Genomic DNA, 26,959 nt, shown 5'->3' with positions numbered 1-26,959 from the left:
GGTCAAGTGAACAGAAGTCTAACTTGAATCACAAATACAGTCATGACTCCTCAATCAATTCCCCGACCAGAGACAGTTTACAAATGCAGAGCCCCTTGAATGAAGGAAAGATTGGGTCACCTTGGGGAAGGACCCTGCTACAATGCCACAAAGTTACACTGTTAACCTTCCTCCAAGCCTTCCCCATGGAGACCTACAGCCCTTTTATTAGGGTGACTGTGCACTGGGGAAAAGGAAATGGTCAGATATTTCAGGGTTTATTGGACACTGGCTCAGAAGTGACATTAATTCCAGGGGGCCCAAAATGTGACTCTGGTCCACCAGTCAGAGTGGGGGATTATGGAAGTCAGGTGACTGATGGAATTTTAGCACAGGTCCATCTCCCAGTGGGTCCAATGGGACCCTGGACTTATTCTGTGTTTATTTCCTCAGTTCCAGAATGCATAATTGGAACAGACATACTCAGCAACTGGCAGAATCCCCACATTGGTTCCCTGACTTTGGAAGTGAAGGCTATTATGGTAGGAAAGGCCAAGTGGAAGCCACTAGAACTGCCCCTACCTAGTAAATTTGTAAATCAGGAGCAATACCAGATTCCTGGAAGGATTACAGAGATTACTGCCACTCTTAAGGACTTGAAGAATGGAGGGGTGGTGTTCCCACCACATCCCCATTTACCTCTCCTAAGTGGCCTGTGCAGAAAACAGATGGGTCTTGGCAGATGACAGTGGATTATCACAAACTCAACCAGGTGGTGACTCCAATTGCAGCTACTGTTCCAGATGTGGTATTATTGCTTGAGCAAATTAACACAAGCTCTTGGGATGCAGGTATATATCAACTCTCCAGAAAAGCAACTACTAGGTGAACTGAAACAGTGCAGAACAGCTCCCGGGGCTACGGCAGGGAATGGACACACAGCGTACCCCAGTCTGGACTGGCTAGTCTGACTGCGAGACTCGGCTGCGGTGAGATCCCTGAGCGGCGCGCGATTTCCCGAGCAGCGGCAGCTGTGGCGGTCGGAGCTACTCCCTCCCTCCTTCCCGGGCCGGCTGAGAGTCTCGGAGAGGCAAATTTCCCAAGCCGAGGCGGCTGGCGCCCCTCTTTTGCGGGCGGCTTCGAGTCTCGGCTTCGAGTCCGCGGCTACGAGTCTCGGATCAGAGGGCTATCCAAGCCGCAGTGACCCCCCCCCGCGGGCGGATTCCTGGTCCGGTGGGGAATTCCCCAGGCCACGGCGGCCGGTGACCGATGCCCCTCCCCCGCGGGCGACGTCCTGGTCCGGTGGCGAATTCCCCGGGCCCGCTGCAGCCGGCGACCAGCCACAGGGTCCCCTCAAGCCGCGGAGGCTGACGCCCCCACCATGCGCAGCCCCTGAACCAACGGAGAGAATTGGATCGGAAATTCCCAGGCCGCGGAGATCGGTGACCGGGGGGATCCATTCCAAACACTTGAGACAAACGTGTGCCACGAGCGCCACCTACTGGGCAGGATAAGAAAAACAGAACCCAGAGGTTTTTCAGAAAAATCTTACAACCTTGTTGGGTCCGACACCCAGGGAAATCTGACTAAATGCCCAGACGCCAGCAGCAGAAGATAACTGTCCACGCTCAGAAGATTGAGAATATGGCCCAGTCAAAGGAACAAACCAATAGTTCAAATGAGATAGAAGAGCTGAGACAACTAATGCTGAATATACGAACAGAAATGGAAAACCTCTTCAAAAATGAAATCGATAAATTGAGGGAGGACATGAAGAGGACATGGGAGGAACATAAAGAAGAAATAGAAAAACTGAAAAAACAAATCACAGAACTTATGGAAGTGAAGGATAAAGTAGAAAAGATGGAAAAAACAATGGATACCTACAATGATAGATTTAAAGAGACAGAAGATAGAATTAGTGATTTGGAGGATGGAACATCTGAATTCCAAAAACAAACAGAATCTATTGGGAAAAGAATGGAAAAATTTGAACAGGGTATCAGGGAACTCAAGGACAATATGAACCGCACAAATATACGTGTTGTGGGTGTCCCAGAAGGAGAAGAGAAGGGAAAAGGAGGAGAAAAACTAATGGAAGAAATTATCACTGAAAATTTCCCAACTCTTATGAAAGACCTAAAATTACAGATCCAAGAAGTGCAGCGCACCCCAAAGAGATTAGACCCAAATAGGCGTTCTCCAAGACACTTACTAGTTAGAATGTCAGAGGTGAAAGAGAAAGAGAGGATCTTGAAAGCAGCAAGAGAAAAACAATCCATCACATATAAGGGAAACCCAATAAGACTATGTGTAGATTTCTCAGCAGAAACTATGGAAGCTAGAAGACAGTGAGATGATATATTTAAATTACTAAAAGAGAAAAACTGCCAACCAAGACTCCTATATCCAGTAAAATTATCCTTCAAAAATGAGGGAGAAATTAAAACATTCTCAGACAAAAAGTCACTGAGAGAATTTGTGACCAAGAGACCAGCTCTGCAAGAAATACTAAAGGGAGCACTAGAGTCAGATACAAAAAGACAGAAGAGAGAGGTATGGAGAAGAGTGTAGAAAGAAGGAAAATCAGATATGATATATATAATACAAAAGGCAAAATGTTAGAGGAAAATATTATCCAAACAATAATAACACTAAACGTTAATGGACTGAATTCCCCAATCAAAAGACATAGATTGGCAGAATGGATTAAAAAACAGGATACTTCTATATGCTGTCTACAGGAAACACATCTTAGACCCAAAGATAAACATAGGTTGAAAGTGAAAGGTTGGGAAAAGATATTTCATGCAAATAACAACCAGAAAAGAGCAGGAGTGGCTATATTAATATCCAACAAATTAGACTTCAAATGTAAAAAAGTTAAAAGAGACAAAGAAGGACACTATATACTAATAAAAGGAACAATTAAACAAGAAGACATAACAATCATAAATATTTACGCACCGAACCAGAATGCCCCTAAATACGTGAGGAATACACTGCAAACACTGAAAAGGGAAATAGACTCATATACCATAATAGTTGGAGACTTCAATTCACCACTCTCATCAATGGATAGAACATCTAGACAGAGGATCAATAAAGAAATAGAGAATCTGAATATTACTATAAATGAGCTAGACTTAATAGACATTTATAGGACATTACATCCCACAACAGCAGGATACACCTTTTTCTCAAGTACTCATGGATCATTCTCAAAGATAGACCATATGCTGGGTCACAAAGCAAGTCTTAACAAATTTAAAAAGATTGAAATCATACACAACACTTTCTCGGATCATAAAGGAATGAAGTTGGAAATCAATAATAGGCAGAGTGCCAGAAAATTCACAAATACGTGGAGGCTCAACAACACACTCCTAAACAACGAGTGGGTCAAAGAAGAAATTGCTAGAGAAATTAGCAAATACCTCAAGGCGAATGAAAATGAAAACACAACATATCAAAACTTATGGGACGCAGCAAAGGCAGTGCTAAGAGGGAAATTTATTGCCCTAAATGCCTATATCAGAAAAGAAGAAAAGGCAAAAATGCAGGAATTAACTATCCATTTGGAAGAACTGCAGAAAGAACAGCAAACTAATCCCAAAGCAAGCAAAAGGAAAGAAATAACAAAGATTAGCGCACAAATAAATGAAATTGAAAACATGAAAACAATAGAGAAAATCAATAAGGCCAGAAGTTGGTTCTATGAGAAAATCAATAAGATTGATGGGCCCTTAGCAAGATTGACAAAAAGAAGAGAGAGGATGCAAATAAATAAGATCAGAAATGGAAGAGGAGACATAACTACTGACCTCACAGAAATAAAGGAGGTAATAACAGGATACTATGAACAACTTTACGCTAATAAATACAACAATTTAGAGGAAATGGATGGGTTCCTGGAAAGACATGAACAACCAACTTTGACTCAAGAAGACATAGATGACCTCAACAAACCAATCACAAGTAAAGAAATTGAATCAGTCATTCAAAAGCTTCCTAAAAAGAAAAGTCCAGGACCAGACAGCTTCACATCTGAATTCTATCAAACATTCCAGAAAGAATTAGTACCAACTCTCCTCAAACTCTTCAAAAAAATCGAAGCAGAGGGAAAACTACCTAATTCATTCTATGAAGCCAACATCAACCTCATACCAAAGCCAGGCAAAGATATTACAAAAAAAGAAAACTACAGGCCAATCTCTCTAATGAATATAGATGCAAAAATCCTCAATAAAATTCTAGCAAATCGTATCCAACAACACATTAAAAGAATTATACATCATGACCAAGTAGGATTCATCCCAGGTATGCAAGGATGGTTCAATATCAACTCTCCAGCCCTATGTCATAATCTTGTCTACAGGGATCTTGATCATTTCTCCCTCCCACAAGACATTACACTGGTCCATTACATTTATGATATCATGCTGATTGGACATAGTAAGAAAGAAGTAGCAACCACTCTAAGCTTATTGGTAAGGTATTTGTGTGTCAGAAAATGGGAGATAAATCCAATGAAAATACAGGGGCCTGCCACTTCAGTGAAACTTCTAGGCATCTAGTGGTGTGGGTTATTTTGAGATATACCTTCTAAGGTGAATGATAAGCTGTTGCTTCTGACCCCTCCTATGACTAAAAAAAATAGGTACAATGCTTAGTTAGCCTCTTTGGACTTTGGAAACAACATATTCCTCATTGAGGTGGTGCTGTTCCATTTATTAAGTGACCCCCTCCCCAATCTGTTAGCTTTGACTGAGGACTGAAACAAGAGGAGGCACTGTGACAGGTCCAGGCTGCAGTACAAGCTGCTCTGCCACTTGGACCATATGATCCAGCAGATCCAATGGCGCTGGAAGTGTCAGTAGCAAACAGTGATGCTGTCTGGAGCCTTTGGCAGGCCCCTATAGGAGAATCACAACGCAGACCCTTAGGATTTTGGAGCACAGCCCTGCCATTCCCTGCAGGTAACTACTCTCCTTTTGAGAAACAGCTTCTGACCTGCTACTGGGCCTTGGTAGAACTGAATGTTTAATCATAGGCCACCAAGTTGCCATGGGCCCTGAGTTGCCCAATGTAGAGTGGGTTTTGTCTGGTCCTCTATGATCTGGAATGAGACAAGATGCCTGCTGTCACCTGTTATTCAACATTGTGCTCAAAGTTCTAGCCAGAAGAGTCAGGCAAGAGAAAGAGATAAAGGGCATTCAAATTGGAAAGGAAGAAGTAAAATTATCTCCCTTTGCAGATTATCCTATATATAGATAATCCCAAAGAATGTGTAAGAAAGCCACTAGAACTAATAAACAAATTTAGCAACACAGCAGGATACAAGACAAACATGGAAGTCAGTTGGGTTTCTATACGCCACTAACGAGCAGTTTGAAATGGAAAGCAAGAAAACAATTTCGTTAAAAATAACATATAGAAGAATAAAATATCTAGGAATAAATTTAACAAAGAGGATGAAAGACTTGTGCACTAATAATTATAAAACGTTGCTAAAAAAAAAAAAAGACTAAATGGCCTAAATAAGTGGAAAGACATCCCATGTTCATATGTTAGAAGACTTAAGATTATTAAGATGTCAGTTCTCCCTAGAGCAACCTACAAATTCAATGCAATTCCTATAAAATTCCAACATTCTTTTTTGCAGAAATGGAAAAGTCAATCTTCAAATTCACATGAAATTGAAAGAAGCACTGAATAGCCAAACAATTTCAAAAAAGAAGATCAAAGTTGAAGACTCATACTTCCTGATTTGAAAACTACAGTAATTAAAGTTACAGTAATTAAAACTGGTGGCACTGGAATAAAGATAGACATATAAATCAAGAGAACAAAACTGAGAATCCAGAAATAGATCAATACATCTATGCCCAGTTGATTTTCCACAATGATGCCAAGTCCATTCAATGGGAAAAGAATAGTCTCAAACTAACTGCTTGGAAAACTGAAAATTACGTGCAGAAGAATGAATGCAGACCCCTGCCTCTCACTATATATCAAAATTAAGTCCAAATGGATCAATGGTTTAAATATAATAGCTAATACTAGAAAAATCTTACAAGAAAGCATAAGGAACTATCTTCAGCACCCTGAAATAGGCAATGACTTTCAGACTTTACATTAAAATGGCAAGCAACAAAACAAGTAATAAATGGATTCATCAAAATAAAAAACGTTTTTGCTTCAAAAGACATTATCTAAGGGCAGTGCAACAGTGGCTCAGTGGCAGAGTTCTCGCCTGCCATGCCGGAGACCTGGGTTCAATTCCTGGAGTCTGCCATGCAAAAAAAAAAAAAAAGACATTATCAAGAAAATGAAAAGACAACCTGCAGAATGGAAGAAAATATTTAGATACCATATATCTCATAAGGGTTTAATATTCAGCTAGAGAAAGAACTTCTATAACTTAAAGACAAAACTCCCAATTAAAAAATGGGCCAGTATTTGAATAGACAATTTTCCAAAGAACATATTCAAATGGCCAATAAGTATGTGGGAAGATGCTCAACATCATTAATCATTAGAGAAATACAAATTAAAACTGCAATGAGAAACCACTTCAAATTCACTCGGATGACTAAAAAACTGAAAAGAACAAGTGTTGGTGTGGATGCAGAGAAACAGAAGCCCTTGCACATTGTTGGCGGGTGTGTAAGATGGTGCTGCTGCTATGGAAAACAGGTTGGTAGTTCCTCAGAAAAGTGAACGCATCATTAACAAAAGACTGGCAATAGCACTCCTAGGTATGTGCCCCAAACAACTGCAACCCAGGGTTCACGGCACCATCAACCCCAAAGCTGAAGGGTGGAATCGCTGCAGACCCGGGGAGCCCGCTACTGAGAAACGAGCATGGTCTGTCCCAGCAGCGCACGGCACGGGGCCGCAGGGAAGGGCAGGGCTGGTCCTGCTGAAGGCTGAACCTTGAAGGCACCACGTTGACTGAAACAAGCCGGACATGAAAGGCCAACACTGTGATGTTTCTCTTGTAAGAACCACTTAGAATTCGCACACTGGCGGTGAGAGGAGGCCGACGCGGAGGCCCGGGTTGCAGAGCGGAGGGGCGGCCGCGAAGGGCGCTTGCACTTGGTTCAGGACGATGGAAACGTCAGGAAGGTGACCACCGTGCTGGCTCGGAGCCGCGCGCGTCCCTGCAAAGTACGTTCCCAAAGGCAGTCATCCCCATGGGTGGACGCTGCTTCAGGACGGTGTGGACGCTGCTTCAGGACAGTGGAACAGTCAGGAAGGTCCCCACTGCGCTGGCTCGGAGCCGCGCGTCCCCGGAAAGCGCATTCCCAAAGGCAGTCACCCCCGCGGGTGGACGCTGCTTCAGGACGGTGTGGACGCTGCTTCAGGACAGTGGAACAGTCAGGAAGGTCACCACTGCGCTGGCTCGGAGCCGTGCGTCCCCGGAAAGCGCATTCCCAAAGGCAGTCACCCCCGCGGGTGGACGCTGCTTCAGGACGGTGTGGACGCTGCTTCAGGACAGTGGAACAGTCAGGAAGGTCCCCACTGCGCTGGCTCGGAGCCGTGCGTCCCCGGAAAGCGCATTCCCAAAGGCAGTCATCCCCATGGGTGGACGCTGCTTCAGGACGGTGTGGACGCTGCTTCAGGACAGTGGAACAGTCAGGAAGGTCCCCACTGCGCTGGCTCGGAGCCACGCGCGTCCCCGGAAAGCGCGTTCCCAGGGGAAATACCCCTGCGGGGTGGACACTGTAAGCTGGAGGCTGAGACTGTCGTCGTCCAGGGTCTTCGCGCTCCCAGAGGCACGAGAATGGAATTCAGTCCAGAGAGCTCGCCCTGAAGCGAGACCCGCAGTCGCGAAACCCGGGGAGCAGGGAGCAGCGGATGCCGGGCATGGCCCCGAGGGCGCCTGGACTGGACGTGTCCGCGCTGCAGGGCTCCGAGCCACAGGGAACGACTCCCACGCGGAGGCCGAGGCCTTGCCGACGGACGCACGTCATGTCACAGGTATTTTCCAGTTATAATGACTAATTTTTTAAAAAGAAAAGATGTTCTTTAAACGAGAACTTGGAAAACTAGGAATTTGGTAAATAATGAAAATTAAGTTCATCCTGGTTTTGGATTCGGCGCCCTCACGGGGACAGGCCTGGTCCGCTGCTGTGAGCACGCGCGTTCCTGTCCCCGCCGTGCTGAGGGGAGGAGAGGGACGCGAACACTGTTCGCTGGTAACTCCGTGATCATTGATAAATGCCAGGAAAGCAAGAAAATCTTGAATTAGGATAAAAACACATTCGGTAAGAGTTATAAGCTATCCCCTTGCCAATAAAATTCCTTATGACCAGAACTCACGTCTCAGTAAAACGCAGCAGAGCACAGTGTGGCCCTTTGACCCGAGTCGGACTTTTCCTACGCGCCTCTACCCGGTTCACAGCAGACCCTTCCTCCCGACAGCCCGACACCCTCCCCAGGAGGCTCCTTCTCCGGGAGCGATGCTGCGCCCTGAGGACGACGGGAGTCACGCGAGCGCGCCCACGCCGTGACGGGAGCACGCCCACGCCGTGTCGGGAGCGCGCCCACGCCGTGACGGGGACGCGCCCACGCCGTGACGGGAGCGCGCCCACGCCGTGACGGGAGCGCGCCCACGCCGTGACGGGAGCGCGCCCACGCCGTGACGGGAGCGCGCGTGCTCACTGCAACCTAAACAGGTGAAACGCTTCGAGAACACCCCTTGCTGTTAGAGCGCGTGCAGACGCCGTTCTCCCTACGACCCTGCGACCTCACAGGCCGCGCAAGGACAGACCTGTCCACTCACCCGAATCCCCGGCCTCAAGTGATGGGGGCGCGTCGGCGTGTGTTAGACTTGAAGCCCTGACCCCGAGAGGTCACGCGCCCCTGACCGCTGACCCCGGCGGACCAGGGCTCTCCTCGCGAGGGCGGAGACCGTCCGCGCGCACTGGACCCCGGCGCAGCCGCCCCCACGCGGCCCTCGCGGTCCCGGCAGCGAGTCCGCGGGCTGGAGTGGGAGTGGACGCGGACCACCGACGCACACGAGGGCACGTCGGGGCAGCGCCAGCGTCCGGCGGGCACGGGCGTCCCGGTGTCGCGGGGCAGGGGCAGGGCCCGCAGAGGGGCCCGTGGGAAATACGGTTCCTGCCTCGGACTGACCACAAACCGCGGAGCGCAAACACTCAAACCCACGAAAACCGGACGGCAGACGCGTCCCTAATCCAGCGCGGGTGTCGCAGGCCCGAGGGGAAAAGTGACCAGAGCCCGACAAGGGCAGCTCCGTCCCGAGGAGGACACGTCCTTCCGCACGCGGAGTGACCACAGCTGCCTCGGCAGGGTCAGTGCAGGTCAGGGAACCCCGAATCCCGGGCGACGCTCGCGGGGCAACGACACCGAGCTGAAGTGTGACCCAGACACTCCCCTCCCATCACCTCACCTCACCTCACCTCGTCTCACCTCACCTCATCCTCATCCTCCCCTCCCCTCCCCTCATCCTCATCCTCACCTCCTCTCACCTCACCTCCTCTCACCTCACCTCCTCTCACCTCACCTCACCTCATCTCCCCTCACCTCATCTCCCCTCACCTCATCTCACCTCATCCTCATCCTCATCCTCCCCTCATCCTCATCCTCACCTCCTCTCACCTCACCTCATCTCACCTCACCTCACCTCATCTCCCCTCACCTCATCTCCCCTCACCTCCTCTCACCTCATCCTCATCCTCATCCTCCCCTCCTCTCACCTCACCTCCTCTTACCTCACCTCATCTCCCCTCACCTCCTCTCACCTCATCCTCATCCTCATCCTCATCCTCCCCTCATCCTCATCCTCACCTCCTCTCACCTCACCTCCTCTCACCTCACCTCATCCTCATCCTCATCCTCACCTTCTCTCACCTCACCTCATCCTCACCTCCTCTCACCTTCCTTCACCTCATCTCATCCTCATCTCCTCTCACCTCCTCTCACCTCCCCTCCCCTCCCCTCCCCTCATCCTCATCCTCATCTCCCCTCCCCTCATCCTCATTCCACCTCACCTCATCTCATCTTACCTCACTTCATCCTCATCCTCCCCTCCCCTCCCCTCCCCTCCCCCTCATCCTCCCCTCACCTCAGCTGGCCTGCAGCACCCCCTCCCCGGACGTTCTCGAGACCACTGCCCACAGCGTTTCCCGCCAGGCTGTTCCCCTGGACACGCATCTCCAGAGCACACACGTGTCCACCGTCCACTGCACGGGGCCTTCACACCAAAAGGCGGCACGTTTCCACCCGAGAATCCTGGAGCTTCACGCTTAGGAAGGCCATGTTGTCCTCAGACAGCGGCCTGGGGATAAGGGACGCACTGCCCAGCAGGTATGAGAACATCAGAAAAGACAAATGGCCACAGAGCATCTGCCTCACCCACGGCCACAGGACTTCACTGCGGACTCGAGGGGTCTCTGCAGGAAGGGCAGGCCCCGCTGACCCCAGGTGCTGACCTCGCTGACCCCACTGACCCCCAGGTGCTGACCCCGCTGACCCCCAGTTTCAGGCCCCGCTGACCCCCAGGTGCTGGCCCCACTGACCCGCAGGGCAGGCCCCGCTGACCCCAGGTGCTGACCTCGCTGACCCCACTGACCCCCAGGTGCTGACCCCGCTGACCCCCAGGTGCTGGCCCCACTGACCCCAGTTGCAGGCCCCACTGACCCCCAGGTGCTGACCCCACTGACCCGCAGGGCAGGCCCTGCTGATCCCAGTTGCAGGCCCTGCTGACCCCCAGGTGCTTTCCCCGCTGACCCCAAAGTGCTGGCCCCGCTGACCACAGGTGCTTTCCCCGCTGACCCCAAAGTGCTGGCCCCGCTGACCACAGGTGCAGGCCCCACTGGCCCCACTGACCCCCAGCTGCTGACCCTACTGACCCCCAGGTGCTGACCCCGCTAACTCCCATGTGCTGGCCCCACTGACCCCCAGCTGCTGACCCCGCTGACCCTGGAGGCCTGTCTGACCCCAGGGCTTGGTCGGCGCAGCCTGTGCTGCCGCCTTGAGTTACTCTTCACCCACTTCTTCCTAAATTGATAAAAGGCTGTGTCACAATTGCTGTCCAACGACTGGGAAGTGTAACTGGTTGTCCTAATTGTTACTTTATTTTCACAACACAAGCAATCGAGTAAAGCAATTTAAATTTTAAATTTGCTCCCAGAATAGGATTGTCATTGAAATATGCCCTCCATTCGGGCCCAGAATCCAACCCTCCCTAGTTCCCCCAGGCCACTGTCCAGTCCTGCCCCTGTGGCCGGGGCTCTGCGAGCCTCTGGTCATGTGGGCCCTCAGCCAGCGCGAGGAATGCGACGGGGCAGGCACGTGGCACCGCTCAGACCTGCAGAACAGAAGCTCCCCTTGCAGGAGGGCAGGGTTCAGGTGCTGTGCGCGGGCCTGGGAGACGCAACGGCCTGACGCCCTCCCACACCTCCCTTCACTCCCTGCTCCAGCATCCCCTCTCTGCTGTGCCCCACCTTTGTGCTACTCCCTGTCTCAGTGCTGCTCCCCATTTCTGCTGCTCCCCACCTCTGTGCTGCTCCCCGTTTCTGCTGCTCCCCACCTCTGTGCTGCTCCCCGTTTCTGCTGCTCCCCATCTCTGTGCTGCTCCCCGTTTTTGCTGCTCCCCACCTCTGTGCTGCTCCCCATTTCTGCTGCTCCCCACCTCTGTGCTGCTCCCCGTTTCTGCTGCTCCCACCTCTGTGCTGCTCAGCTCTGTGTTGCTTCCCATCTCTGCTGTTCCTCACCTTTCTGCTGCTCCCCATCTCTGCTGCTCCCTGTCTCTGTGCCGCTCCCCATTTCTGCTGTTCCTCACCTCTACTGCTCCCCACCTCTGTGCTGCTCACCTCTGTGTTGCTTCCCATCTCTTCTGTTCCCCACCTCTGTGCTGCTCCCCATCTCTGCTGCACCTTGTCTCTGTGCTGCTCCTCACCTCTGCTGTTCCCTACCCCTGCTGCTCCTCTAATAACCCAGGAGCTCCCAGCTCAGGAAATTCACACTGCCCGCTCTTCTATGCAGAGCCCCCTTCCACCTCTTTCCTCGGCTGTAACCTTGCTACCATCTTAAGTTGCATCCCTCTCGATACTCCATGCCCCTCATTTTTTAAAATAGTACTTACAAGCTTCTAACATACTCTTGACTTCACTTATTCTAGCCATTGTCTGTAGCTCCCTCATCCAACTCCAGTTTAAACTGGGGCTTGGAAGGATGGTGGGGAACTCTGTTCAGTTCTCTGCTGTATCCCAGAAGCACAAATAGAGTCAGCATATAGGAGATATTTAAGAAATATATGCTGAATGAAAGAGTAATAAAAGGACATTCTCCAAGAAGTACCAAAGTGACTAAATTCATTTCCAGCCATGAACCACAACCTAACGCATAAAGCATGTTTCTAGCAACAGGATGGTCACAGTCACTGCCCATCAAGGATGTGTCCAAGTGTGTGGCCCGGGAACTGGACTGGAGTAAGGACTCTCAGACGTTTGCATTCTGTGGCCACAGCTTCCCGAGAGCACCGAGGTCTGAATGCAGCTCCACCCAAGAGTCCTTGTCTTAATTAATGGTTTGTTAATTTAACTGGGCATTTGGTGAAGTAAAGCAGTGTGTAATTACAATGGAAACACAGCCATAATTTAGCATGTTTGGCACAAGATCAATTGTAAATTTGCAACCAGAATCTGAAAAATAACATCATTTCATCTTCTACACAGGTTTTACTAGTAAATTGGTTAGAGATATATAGGAGAAAAAACTCTATTTTGTGCAAATACTTCATGAATGTACAGAAGTGCCAAGGGGACCTCTAGACTGAACACAGCCTGGGAATCTCAGTGATGGAAGCTGTCACTGCCTAAAACTAAAGGTGGAGCCAGACCTCCCAGAAGTGGGAAATCTTTAAAAACTTAAAATAGGAGGACAGAGTGTTCTTTAGTAGCTGCATCTTGTTGGCCCAGCCCTACAAGGCTAAAATCAGTGAGCCTCTGGCTTCCTGAGGGGGAGCCATGGAGGGAGGGATGCATTTCATGGAGGGAAAATGGAGCATCTTTACGGATGACTGTGATTTACACTGAGTGAGGAAGTTTTTATAAACTTACCCATCACTGTTAACATCTGAAACGGCAACAGTATAACCAAAATAAGATGCCATCTGCAAAGAGAAACCAGAAGGTGATATATTTTGTTTCTTTTGCAGCTCCTTTTACAGAGACCTTCACTGCTCCTGAGAGAACGATCTCAGTGCAGCACATTTTTGCTTTGTAAACTCAGACTCCTGCGTTTGGAGAGCCTTGCAGTTAGAAGTTTACGCCCGACCCAGATGCATAATTTTCCACACAAACCCCTGCCATCTGCTTGAACATGTCTAGAGATGCCCTATCGCTCACTCAATTTCTGGACACACTAGTAGAAGGTGCTTTGCTGAATGCGGCCCTCTCATATCTTCCCGTCCCTTGTCTCACTGGCTTCTGCAGTCCAACCCCAATTCCACGTGGGTCTCACGGGGCATGTTCAGCCGGTCCGTTGTCTGGCACCGCTTTCTTACAGACGCCACATGGATGCACCAAAGAAGAGCAAATACCCCAGGAAGGGCTGACAGGAGAGCCAGGGGGGTTTACACTCTTCTACTCTGGCACTTTGTTTACATTATTGACAAATAAAAGGGATGACAGTTTTTGGAGAAACCACATTTCAATTCACACTGAGTTTTCAGTTAATTAAGAGCCCTGGACCTTTTCTCTGGTGTAGCTGGAGCCCCATCATTTCCCCAAATTCCATCGCTGAAGCTTTTGTTTCGTAACTTGTATTTTTAGTATTTATGATCTGTTAAGATTTTGCCTATATTTTCAGTTTGCCAAGATGTTTTGCCTCCACCTTCTGCATCGTGTTTTTGCTGCACCTGGGAGCAGGGCCGTGGCAGGGTGGGGGTGCCGGCTGCCCCGAGCTGAGCTCTCCCCATCTCCCCTCTATTCCAGTGGGCAGTGATGTTCTTATTCCAGAAATGCCATCGTGTGGCCTCACACACAGAAAATGCTTTGCTTGTGCAGGACTAGAGGGGAGAAAGGACTGGAAGTTACAGATATCCAAATTCAGGGGACCCTTTTAATGATAAGGAGACACTGTGAGAGGCTTTCCTGAGACCCTTATCACACTGGGGAATGCTTTTCCAGAGTTATACATCCACCTCACGTCACTGCCACCTGGCCTTATCTCTCCGTATTTTCTATAAGTATATCATGAGAGATTTTGTCAAATGCTCTGTTGAACATTGCAGAGTAGTGAGTAGACTAAAATCCTATATCGGGGGGAAAATAAAAATCACTTTATGTTCAGTAAAAAAGAAACACTTTTAATCAAAAGTTTCTTGACAAATATTCCAAGCTTACATCCGGACCTCAAAGCTGCGCGTTTCAGGAGGTGAATCCATGACCCAGACCAGCGAGGCATGTGGCTGGGCACACGGGAGCAGGTGGCGCGTAGGGGCAGTGCCAGGCTGACCGAGGCACGGCCACCTCCGGCCGCTCCAGGGCCTGTGGCTCCAGGGCCAGCTCAGAAGCCTCAGACGCCAGGAGGTGCAACCTTTCCCGGCTTGTCTTTCTTTTCTAAGGAAACCCCGAGGGCAGTTCTGATGTCTCAGTCTCTGGCCCTGAGCCCAGGTGCTCTTAAAGATGCATTTCTGCTGTTGGTCCCCCTCTCCTAGTGTGCGTATGCACACTCGTGGGTACTCACGTGTGCTGACATGCATGCACATGCATGTATGCACATGTATGTGCATGCACATGCACACATATGCACTTCTACACACACATAAATGTCCCCACACGCACACACATGCACAATGCATGCATGCGCTCACATTCACACAAGCACATGTGCACACGTGCATACATACACTCCCACTCACATGCACACGCATGCATACACATGCACACACATAGACATTCATTCACAAGCACATGTGCACACAAGTGAATGCATGCATATTTGTACTCACACTCGCATGTGCACGCACTCACGTGCACAGGTGTGTGCACCCTGGGCCATCTGGACCACTCCCTCCCTGCTAAGCAGCGTCAACTGCTGTCTCTGCCTTCACCATCTCATCGGCTTGCATTAGATTACTTTCCCTCGGACTTGGAGAAAAGAACAGAGGCAGACTTAACATGCAAAGGGAGCATTTCCTGTGAAATCACTGGCCACTCTTACAGTAGAGAAGAGAGGAAGGAGAGCCCATTGCTGGAGGTGCGGCCTGGGGTGGGGGGGCAGTGACCCAGCGTGTGGCCAGCAGCCTCAGGGCCCTGCAGCCAGGCGACTGCATCTAGGCAACGCCCCAACGCCCGTCACATGCCCAGATTAAGCTAATGTTGCTACTTTAAGATCTTGCTTTCCTACTTTGGCTTACATTCAACTTTAAATGAGTGGTTTTGTTTGCGCATAAATTTTAAATAGTTTTACAAGAGCTATAGACCCAAGTTGCTTATTGATTTAGATTTTTACTATAGTTAAACCTAAAGACAGGGAATCTATATATTACTGAAAGAGATAAATAGTTGACGATCATTCTAAGCACATATATTTTCCATGTATATCAAATTACAGAAGACTGGGAATTTGGTGTTTTGTCCAATTAAAAGGGAAAGGAAAAGCAAAGGGTGGAGGGCGCTAACTCTTCTCCAGGAGTCAAGGGCAGGAAGCAACAGTCTCTTCTGAGTTACAGACCCTGCCTCACTCCCGCCTCAGCGAGGGCTGGGAGGTGCCTGCACTCTTGCTTTGGAAATGGGGCTCAGCAAGAGAGACTTTTTTGAGGTCACACATGTCCTGAGTGGCACAGGGGGCGCTGGCCCGTCCACTTGGGAGGCCCAGGTGCTGCCACTGCCCGGCCCACATCCACCCGCATCTCTGCGTCTCCACTGCCAGATGCCCCTGCCAACACCCCACTGCCCCGCGTCCCCAGCCAGGCCCCCACCCTGCAGCCTTGCCCTACTGCTCCCTGGCTAGTTCAGTGTCCCCCTCCCGTGCTGCAGCGCCCACTCATACCCAGCTTTCATTCTCGTGTACTTCCGACCACTACCTGAAGCTACCAGGAGCGTTACATGTCAGTCAGTTAACTGACCCCCCTACTGCTGCATGAGGCTGGGGCCCCTCACAGCTCTGCACAAAGCTGGGGTCTCTCATAGCTCCCCCACTTCTGCACAAAGCTGGGGTCTCTCATAGCTCCCCCACTTCTGCACAAAGCTGGGGTCTCTCATAGCTCCCCCACTTCTGCACAAAACTGGGGTCACCCATAGTGCCCCCCACTGCACGAGGCTGGGGTCTCTCATAGCCCCCTCCCACTGCTGCGCAAAACTGGGGTCACCCATAGTGCCCCCCACTGCATGAGGCTGGGGTCTCTCATAGCCCCCTCCCACTGCTGCGCAAAACTGGGGTCACCCATAGTGCCCCCCACCGCATGAGGCTGGGGTCTCTCAAACCCCCCCCCCCACTGCATGAGGCTGGGGTCTCTCATAGCCCCCCCCCACACACTGCACGAGGCTGGGGTCTGTCTGTCTTCTACACTGACCAATCCCCAGAGGCTGTGACATGCCCCACGTACAGCAGGGACTCGCGAAGTACTAGAATGAATGAATGAGCGAATGAATGTTCGGGATATTAAAATGTTTTTACCTGTTCGCCAGTGAAATTCTGAATTAAGGTCATATCTGTAGAGTTAATGATTGAAACCTAAAATCACAGAAATTAGATATGTTACATCATTTAACATGCAACTAGAGATTTTTGAAATTACAGCTTAAATCGTTTTTAAATTTTTATGAAGTGACAAGTGCCAACTCTATGTAAAAGAAAAATTCAAGCCCACAAGAATGGTCAAAATACTTGTATTTTAAGAGCCAATTGAGCTTTTGTTTATCCCTAAGCCTAGGAGACCTTCAGAAAAACTATGTATTTACTAAATGGAAACAGGGAAAAAAAGGGTTGCGTTCAAGAACCTTGAGAGCAGTTAGCATGATTTATTTAATCAAGATTTTGTCTGAGTCCATTTCTGTGCTTCTGCTATTTATTATGAGAAGCTGGTGATTATGGCTCTTCGAAAAAAAACAACAAATGAAACTGTAAAATGTTATCCATTTAGAAAAAATATTCCTTTTAATTCTCCTCAGCCAACCCCAAATCTATAAACATTATATGTTTGTAAGATACTTTTTAAAAAGATAAAAATTATTTAAATTACAAATTTTCTCTTTTCCTATAGTGTCTATATTTGCTTCTATTATTTCTACAATGGAGACGCGCGGCCAGGTCCGCACCACTGCCCACGCCACCCCGGGAGCCTCCGAAGCTCCTGGACGGGCCCGCGGGCCCCACGTGCCTGTCTCATGGCCTCCCGGGTTGAGAAGCCCCAGGGCGCGGGGTGGTAGAAGCCAGCCTCACTCCTTCCGTCCTTTTTGCAAGCGAACAGCATGAACCAGTGAGGGGCTCAGAAGGGTCCCTTGCATTAAAGGACATCTTAAAAGACTTAAAAGTTGTGTTAAACAAAATACGCCTCTGCATAAGCAAGAAGGTGTCTTAGTCTCAATACTCACATATCCAAAATTCTGTGCTCCTCTTGGAACTCCAGCAACCAATTCTGGAGATAAAAATAGTCTTTTAGAGAGGGGAGTACATGTGTCCTAGAGCTACCGAACAAAGATCGGCTTTTTAATGAGCAACCATGGTGCGGAGGGCCAGACGTCGGACATCAGACAGCAGGACAGAGTGGCCGCAGCCCCCACTGTCTCCCAGCACCACCTGACCTCTGTCCCCTGGGGAGGGCCATGACCGCTGACCCTTCCCGCACCCCATTTTGTAAACCTAAGCTGTCTTTTTGGCTCATTTGGGGCCAAAAATGGCCTCTTTCATCCTAAACTCCCTTTGCCAGTTCTGCCCCGGATGGGGGAGAGCAGGCCCAGGGCCGTCTCCTGGCGCCGGGCGGCAGCAGCCCGAGAAGCTCCTGGTAGGGCCTTCGTCTGAACAGCGCCGGCTGCCCACTGCTTCCACTCCGTCTTGTCTGAGCAGCGCGTGGGCGTGGACAGGGTTGAGCTCCAGGCCACCACAGTCCCTGATGGAGCAGGGACTTCTGATCCCTTCAAATCACCCAAACTGGGACGTGTTCCAGGCACTGAGGCCTGATGGAAATCGCTGCTCTTTTTACTGTCTTCCCTAAAATGTGCTGTCGTGCATCACCATTCATTTTCTTGGAGCAGAACAGAATGCTTGTTCTTTCCTGCAAGAGCCCTGCCGCCATGTTTAAAAACCATTTGGCACATTTACGGTTCCCTCTCCTAAATTGCCAACCAGTCGATTATAAGCTTGTCTTCTTTCCAAGCACTACTTACTCAGTTCTATCTCTGATGACCCCTCATGCAAGCACACTTTCTCCTTAGAGCTAATACATAAATGATATTTACTATGTGCCAGGCATAGCAGTAAGTATTTTATGAGTCTGTAGGGTTAATCACTGTACACTGCAAGAAAACAGTGAGGTAGATGATATTTTCATCACCACCCCATTTTAGAAGGAAAGTAACAGGGGTACAGAGGTGATGAGTTGTCCGAGGTCATGAGTGAGATGTGGCTAAGTCAGGAGCAAATCCAGGGGTCAGACTCTTAACCACTGCAGCCAATACACTTCCTTTTCGTCCAAGGGAAAAAAGAAGCCCTTTAAGAATTAGCTTGTATTTAAAAGGAAAATGTTCTTTTAAGGAAAAACAAAACTGTTTTCAACTTCTAACTAACTGCAAAACATTCTTTGTGAATTTTGGCTTTGTATATCATGTCCACAGAAAACCAACAGCACAGACATGTTTCATGCATTTATCTGTGAGTTAGTTAAAGCTCAGTGAAAGCAGCTCATGGTCACTTGAAACAAGATGGAAAGTGACACGTACTGATTGACAGTCATTTAATAAATATCTGAGGCTAGTGAGCTGGAAGCTGCCTTTTCTGTCTTCTGTGTCCTGCGTGGTCTCGTGCAGCCCTCAGTTAGGTTTGCTCAGTTAGCGACAAGCTGAGGACACCCAAGATGGTCGTGGCCAAGGGCCACAGCCTCGGTGGGCTCAGGGCTGGACCCTCTCAGAGCCGCAGCTCCAAACACCAAAAGCACTTTTCTCTGCACGGGCTCCGTAAATCCACCACGAGCAAATACAGTCCACAACCGGGACAGGTGAGACCCTGGCTGCGAGCCTCATGTCCACAGAACATCACAGGCCCGATTTCCTGCCCGGGTCACAAGCACAGCTGGGCCAGTCAACCCGCTGCCACACTTCCCGCCGCCCCTGCACTCAGAATAAATGCGAGGCCGTGTCCCAGGCGGGCCTGGCCTGGCCCGTCCCCATTCTCTAACTCCGGCTCGCTTGACTGGCTCTCAGAGCCCTGAGACCGGGGTATGGGCACATCCCAGCTTCTCTCGCCTTAGCCTGAGCTCGGCCCCTGAGGAGAGGCTGCAGGCGGGTGCTGCGAGCAGGTTGTCGGGGCCCCCAGTGGAGCCACAGGGGTGCCTCCCTCTGCGACTCCCCATCTGGTGACCCAGGCCAATGAGGAGAGAAGCTGAGGAGGCTGGGAGTTGAGAGAAGGAAGCTGGGGAAGGGTTCCTGGAGATGACACTTGAAATTGGCCTTAAAAGAAAAAAGCACCTCTGGACATGGAAGGTGGGGTGGGGGTATGGTCCAGAGGGCAGCAAAATGCAGGGGACCAGCGAGGGCACGTAGGAGAAGAGGAGTTCACGACTTCTGTCACTTAGGGCTGCAAATGTCCAAAGGGAAATAATGTCAGGAGGCTGGTGGGCATTGGCTGGAGAGCTCAGCTTTGGGTGGGTCAAATGAAAGGCCCTGGAAACCAAAGCAAAGGTTGGGGTTCTCAATTTCTAACTAACGCATAGTTTCTGTCCAAGTCATTTAATCTGCTGTGTATTTTTCATCCATAACATTGGCACTGCCCTAATTCTCTACTGCCAACTAGATTTACAAGGATTTACATTCATTCTTATGACATTGTGTGACTAAAAAATAAAAAGCAGTACCAAAGTACATTTTTTGTCTTTCTACAAAATATTATCTATCAAGGATTCCATTTATAAACGATTTGGACAGCAAAGAAAATCACACATTTATAAGCCATGCTTTGTAAAAGTCTTAAATTTAATGTCTCTCACCTTGTTGAAAGTCTCCAGTAAATTCCCCTGCAGCAACTGAGTACCCTGTAATCACAGGTTTGAAGACTTAACAAGTGAGTTATATCTTAGAAAAACAAAAGACCAACCATAACTTTGTTCAGGAAAAAATTAAATAAATGCATTTATACTGAAGTCTAGAAGCATAATAAATCTGTTATTGCCAATCTTTAGTAGGAACATGGCAACAAAACCAGACTCTGAGGTCGGTTTTCAGACATGAGTGTTTCAGACTCTACCTTAAACTGTAAGTGGCAGTTGTGGCATTTTAGGGGTCACTGATTCACCACCCTCAGCCACGGCATTCTGAGTGTACCCCAGACTCAGGTTGGCATTTCTCATCACCTACTTCCTGCTTCCCTAAAAGTGACTTTCCCACTTGAGCTGGAAGTCGGGAGGCAGCTGCATCAACAAGACGTAACTACAATTTTCTTTTATTCACCAGGCTACGGAAACGGCACTAGGAGACCCAATGCCTGGAGCAGCGGTGGTGAAATGGCGCAGTGTGGTTTGCACATGGATTCTGAGGAAGGCAGGCGGGGAGTCTGCGCCGTGGCCTGGGCGCCGGTTACATCACGCACGTGGGTTCTGCATCGTCGCTGAACCGACAGGCACGTTTAAGAAGAAAGGCCAAGTTGGGGTGTGTGGCCAACAGTAAGCGAATAAGGAAAGAGGCTCTGTGCAAAAGGCCAAACAGTATGAAGTAACTTAAGGAGCAAATGTGCCCCCACGTGCGACACGCCTGTCTCTCGAGAAAACGCACACGCCGTGGCCTCACCGAGGTAGCTGTCGTCGTGGGCCGCCGGGGCCGCGTTCGTCTGCTTCTCTCGCGCCAGTGCGCGCACGATGTCTTTGAATGAGTAGTTTGCAACGATGTCTGCAATGCTGGCTGTGATCACCTGCCCTGTGTTTAGACAAAGGGGACGTGGGAGGCGTGTGTGAGCAGCACCCGCCCGGGGTGTGTGCTTTGCTGGTGGACCTCGGACTGCGGGACAGCGGCTCCTGGGGTGTCCCCACCCTGCAGGGACACGAAGACCAACCACCTCCCTCCTCTTCCTCCCGCTCTCTTCCCCAGACCCCGCCCAACCCCAAGTGACAGAAACATCTAAGGGAAACACACTTCCCAGCAAATTTCCACAACTAAGTTTTATGCTAGAATGTTTTAGCCGAAGAAAGCTTAGGGGTCCTCTCAGCAAACCACGGCCTCCTCCAGGGGGAGCGCCCCGAAGCGCCTGCCTGCACCCTCTGGGCACACATTGGCCGACGGGATCGCCTACTGAGGCCAAAGTTGGCATCCTAAGACGCTGTGTGCCTTCGCAAGGCACAAGTACTGCAATCTTTACCCTCCGCTGAGGCTGTAAAGCTGCTGGCTAAAGGGAGGGTTCACACAACCCGATGCAGGGCACAGCATTAGTGAAGTCCAGGTTTTCCCGAAAGAAGAGGGGCAGGCCAGCAAGGCTGACCACAAGGACTCGGGCTGATCCCTCCCAGCTAAAGGCACTGCCAGAAGTCTGAAATTTGATTGGATTAGGGTGAAAAGTATCTAAAATGTGGTCTAAATTATCCAGTCCAATTCCATACGTTCCCGTATGTATTAGGGGCATGCAAGGGAAGACTCTGATCCCAAATCTTCGGGAGAAAAACTGGAGAAATGTTTTTAAAAGACTAACCTTTTATAGTAATTTTAAAGTTGCATGGTTCTTTGGGAATTCAAACATAATTCCCACAATCTTTCTGCTCAAAAGTCCAAAAAGAATAAAACTGGCAAATGAGGCCATAAATATTTATCAGTGATTGTGCTTGTGATGCCTGTTCAAATACTGGGACGACAGGACTTACACGTGAACTCAGAGCAATGTCTGTGGAATTTGCCAGTTTTCCCTGACATTTACTCCTGGATTAAAGCTAAATGCCACCCTTCTCACTGTCTTTGTTTGCTTATTCCCTTTAGCTGCTTCTACAAATAATATCATCTTAAGCTGAAATAAAATCTTTAACAACTTTAGACAAATGCTTCTATATGCCTTCATTATGGCTAATTTTCAGCAAATCATTTTTATCTGACTTTTTTTAAACTTAAGAATAATGTGTAATTAATCAAAAGAATTAGAAGGAAATCATTTGTAACATAAAATCATAATATTTTATAGCCATCTACTACTTAAAATATATTGTTTTCAATTTTTGAAATAATTTTTAAAGATTGAAATGTTATTTAATGTTAATAATTATATATGTTTACCTTAACAGTAATTTCATGTAAAATCTGTGATAAATCTTTCTGCTAACTTTAAAATAAGATCAGGTCTCTTCCATTAAAAAACATCATCCTCCAACCTTACACCTCTCTCCGATTCTTCTCTACGTCTGCCCTAAACTTTACATAAAATTCTGTCTGTGTTGTCTGTCTAGGTACCCTATTTACCTCAGGTTTCATCAGAGTGCAGGTGATGTCAACACACATTTAAGCTTAGCTATGTCCTCTGAATTTGAGCCCATATATCTAAAAGCTCACATGAAAACGCTTAGATTTTTCAAACATCCCCAAACTCAACGTCTCTTAAAGTGAACTCAGAATCTTCCCTCTCCACCCGAATCCAAATCTGGTTCTCTGCCCACATTCTCTATCCACCCAGAACCACCAGCAGCAAATTCAGGAATGCATCCCCTTCTCCCCCATATATGCAATCCTTCACCTGGACAACTCATTTTGCCTCTGAAGTATCTCTGAAATTTCTCCGCTTTTTTGATCTTCGCCATCACCAGTCTGAGAAGGAAGTACCTTCATTGGAACCTCATGAATAGTATACCTTATAAACTGGTCATTAGTTTATAACCTTAGAATAAGACCTTAAAATTAATTATATAAAGTTATATATAATTATAACCTTAGAATAAGACCTTACAATTAGTTCACTTATTTCACTTGGGCCAACTTCCGGTCCATTTCCCCATCGCACCAGTCACCTTCTCAAAACTCAAATTGGATCATAGTATCCCATGCTTAAAGTTCTCCAACACTTTCCCATTATTCTTGGGACAAACAACAAATCCGTATTAGCTAGAGCCATCCCTTTGAAGTTCTAAAGGCGGCAGATGATTCCCCATTGGTCAGGCGGGAGATGATAAACCAGCACAGCCCTGCCGGGAGGGCCCCCTCCTCACTCCTGAGCTCCAGCCACAGGTCCCCCCTTTTCGTCAGTCCCCCCATGCCACCAGGCATTTGCACGCACCTCCTCTCCCCCCAGCCGCATTCAGCCCTTCTCAAGGTGCTTGGCTGGCTGCCTAATGAGTGGCTTTAGGTCTGCTGCTGGCCTCTGGTATGGGAAAAGCCACCTGTCCTCGCAGATGCTGCCCCACGCTGGTTCTGCAGGGAGCACACCCAAGGTTGTGTTTCAGCCCACTCCACCCCCATCGTCCAGGGTGCCCGGAAAGGCCACCCTGCCCTCGCGGCCCATCGCGCGGACCTTCACTCGGGCACCCTTCGTGAGTGTCCCCAGCAGCAACCCCGTGGGCAGGGACAGCTCCAGGTCTCCTCCACCGCATCCAGCACCTGGCACAAAGCCCGCAGCGCATCAGGCAACACGAACGCCATTTACATGTAAAGTACAAGCTGAAATAACGCTTCATTCATTTGAGAAACTAGGGGTCTTAACAGAGTCCATGTGTGATGTCACTTCTGCGGCTTCTCCTTTGTTAGCAACAATGGACACGCATTTCTTCTCTGTGAACAGAACATACCTTGCCAGTAAAAACTTCCAGGTCCTCCCACTATCAGATCTCCATTCTAGAAAACAGAAACGACACAAGGATAGGAAAAGAAAACCGCCGTTCCAAAGGGTGATAACTTATTGGAAATAAGCATGACTAACAATTTGTTATACTTAAAAAGCAATATTTAAGAGGGTCCTATGTCTGAGTTATGTACGTAAATTATTTTCTTTCCTGTTTTTCTTTCAGTTATTTAGTGTGTTATCATGTTAAAATTTTTTGATTTGACTCAATTAGGTAGGTTGAATTTCTCCCCCATGAGAACATACAAGCTCAGGCTTTTGGCATTGCCTCAAGTAAACACATCTACATGTTTAATGCTGTACAATTTAGCAGACACAGTCTTTTGAGCCTTTGCAATAAAGGGAAAATTCAGTTCCAATTTATCTCAAGGCCATAGTAATGCTTTTTTTTTCATACATCTGCGAATCCACCCCCTTCCTAGGAAAGAGAGTAAAAACTCCAGATGTAAACATTTTCTCTTCCACTTAACAGCCTCACTTTTAATATTCTGATCCTTACTTTTAATGGAAGACAAAACAAAAAAGACAATGACAAAGAGTAAAAACAGTTTGTATGTTGATGAAATTGTTCGATGCCATTTGCAGAACCGTGGAACCTTCTCCTCTATATCCTTGCTAGGTGTCCCTGTTTTTAGATTTGTGAATGATAAATGATTTTTATACTATTAATTCTAATCTGACACTTAAAGGTAAGAGATAAAACAATTTAGACATTCTTGTGATCTTTTTAGAAACACTTCTTTACTGAGTTTTGGGGATTTTCATTTAAAAACGATTTTCACGAATTGTAGGAAGAAAGATTGATGTTTTTCCTCGTATTTCTGTTATTTAATAGGTTACCATGTGCTCATACTACTATATATTACTTTAACAAAAATAAAGAGGAAACAGGAGAAACAAGGAAACCTCACCCCAACAAGCTAGATACGCCCTAAGAGGCTCTTTTTGCTGTGGTTTGGGTGCGCGCATGGGAAGCAGCGGGTGGCACGAGCCAGGCAGACAAGCAACGCGACACGCAGCCTCACCTTGGGGAGCGCCAGGCTGAAGCCCGCCTGGCAGTAGCCCTGGCCCTCGGGGTCGGCATTGCCTGCGGGGAGAAGACACGGTCACCGCTGTGGTCCAGGGGACGCGCTAAAGCCCGGGTGCCCGGCTCGGGGGCGCCTCGGCGGGCCTGGGCCTGAAGTTCACCGCCAGGCAATGACTCAAACGCGGCGCAACCGATCGGTTGTCCCGCTTCCGCTGCGGCGCTGCAACACGACCAGCGCCGGCCGGGCTGTGCGACCCGGGCCGCCTGGAGAAGAAAGACCTGGCACGGTTCGCAGCGCTCCACGGCGCGCCGCCTTGCTGGCAGGGAAGCCGGCCCCGGGGACCCGGAGGGGTCCTGGCGGGGCTCCGAGCGGGGGGGTCGGGGGGCCGGGAGGGTTCCTGGCGGGGGGCCGGGGGGCCAGGAGGGTGGTCGCGCGGGGGCCCCTGCGCACACCTGGTCCCGGATCCGGGCTCCAGGGACCTCGGTGGTGGGAGGTTAAACTACTCTGTCGCCCTAAATTAGGTAAAAGCGAAACTGCATTTCAGGTCAGAACTAAGGCCAGTGCCCCCACCCCCACCCCCACCCCCAGCACGCACCCTCAGGCAGGGCTTCCCCTGGATTCCGCCTAACAGAATCCAGCCGGCAAATGTCCCGCAGGGCGGACTGTCCCGCACGCGTTTAAAGCACAGGCGTCCAGGGAGGCTCTATAAAAAGCCTCCAGGCATTAGTACCAGGAAATGGCTACTTGTGCCTCGTACTTGAAAAGCTTCTACAATTTCTGAAGTGCTGTGAAATGATAGCCAAAAGGTGATTATGTAGAGGCAATCTGAGTCATTTACACAGTCAGCTATGAATGTGCAAATAAGTACTCCATTCTCATCCAGAATTTTCCATCCCGTAAACTAAAATAGGAAGGCAGCGGAGGAAACGCTCATCGCTGGTCCATCGATGCGCTGGGCACGTGCCCGCTGCAGGCCCCTGGGAAGGTCTCGGCGTCTGCTCGAGGCTGCGCGTGTTTCCTTCGGGCGGCACTAACTTCTCTTAGCCCTGGCATCGTCCATCCGGGCCCGACGCTCTTTATTTTTGGGGTACTTTTTTCTCTCATAAGCTGTACTGTAACAAAATTTGCTCCTTTATTTCATAACTATATTTTGTGGTTTATCGTTGTCAATTCTGTAAAGAGCCCTAGAAGCTCACGCACATGGGCTCCATGTCTGTGTGCCAGGGTTCTGAAAAGGTGGGTGCGTGTTTATCTGCAAACAGGAACATGTATGAACACACGTGACATAACTGTGTGACACAGGAACGGCCCTGAGAATGCTTAAGAACTGGAGCTTTTAATACACACAAACCTTTCTAACTTCTTTTTTAAATCAACTACTTTTAACATTGTAAATCATTCAAAAGAGAATTATATGGCTATTCTTTGTAATTTTTTTTGCTTCTAAGGAAGCAACTGAAAAAATTATAAGAAAATACTATTTTTTCCACAAAATTCATAGAGAAAATAAATACCTTCAAATATTATGCTAACAGAGTGTGGGATTCTTCCCTTTGCGAGGTAATTGTTTTTCTTTGGGTTCTAAGAGTCTAAAGGACTCTTCCCAGAGCTCAGAGCGTCTGTAAGGCTCATGCTGCGGCCTCATGGGACCCAGAGGCCCGGGATGCTGGGCGGATCCCAGAGCGGGTCTGCAGTGTGGTATTAGCCCAGGCGCTTCGCATTCTCCTTTGAGAGTGATACGCCCCTGCGGGGACCCCGGCCATGCGTCCCAAGCCGGCTCCCTCGTGCACATGAGACCCGAGTCCCCTCTGCGGCCATGCGAGGAGGAAGTGCAGAGACCCGAGGACATGGCCAACTTGGTCTCACCGTGCTTGAGCCAGTCTTTCTTTTAGGAAAATAAAGAGTGACTAAATCAGCATTTTAATGCGCCAGGCAACTCAAAGGTGGCATTTCAGGGT

At 48.9% G+C, this 26,959-nt stretch overlaps 1 protein-coding gene across 4 annotated transcripts in view; it reads right to left on the bottom strand.

The window, feature by feature from the left end:
- ITGA8 (integrin subunit alpha 8) overlaps nt 1-26,959 on the bottom strand; it is a 184,166-nt gene that overhangs the window by 123,506 nt on the left and 33,701 nt on the right. For all 4 annotated transcript variants that reach the window (XM_077155080.1, XM_077155091.1, XM_077155095.1 and 1 more), the window contains 7 exons: nt 24,999-25,060; nt 23,921-23,966; nt 20,958-21,083; nt 20,162-20,206; nt 17,556-17,599; nt 16,639-16,695; nt 13,074-13,126 (listed from right to left, as the gene is read on the bottom strand). In XM_077155080.1, the coding sequence (XP_077011195.1) occupies nt 13,074-13,126; nt 16,639-16,695; nt 17,556-17,599; nt 20,162-20,206; nt 20,958-21,083; nt 23,921-23,966; nt 24,999-25,060 (433 nt within the window). The remainder of the gene's footprint in view (nt 1-13,073; nt 13,127-16,638; nt 16,696-17,555; nt 17,600-20,161; nt 20,207-20,957; nt 21,084-23,920; nt 23,967-24,998; nt 25,061-26,959) is intronic.

The sequence above is a fragment of the Tamandua tetradactyla genome, chromosome 1 (genome assembly GCF_023851605.1).
Source record: "Tamandua tetradactyla isolate mTamTet1 chromosome 1, mTamTet1.pri, whole genome shotgun sequence".
NCBI classification, from domain to species: Eukaryota; Metazoa; Chordata; class Mammalia; order Pilosa; family Myrmecophagidae; genus Tamandua; species Tamandua tetradactyla.
This window is presented reverse-complemented; position numbering and strand designations above follow the sequence as displayed.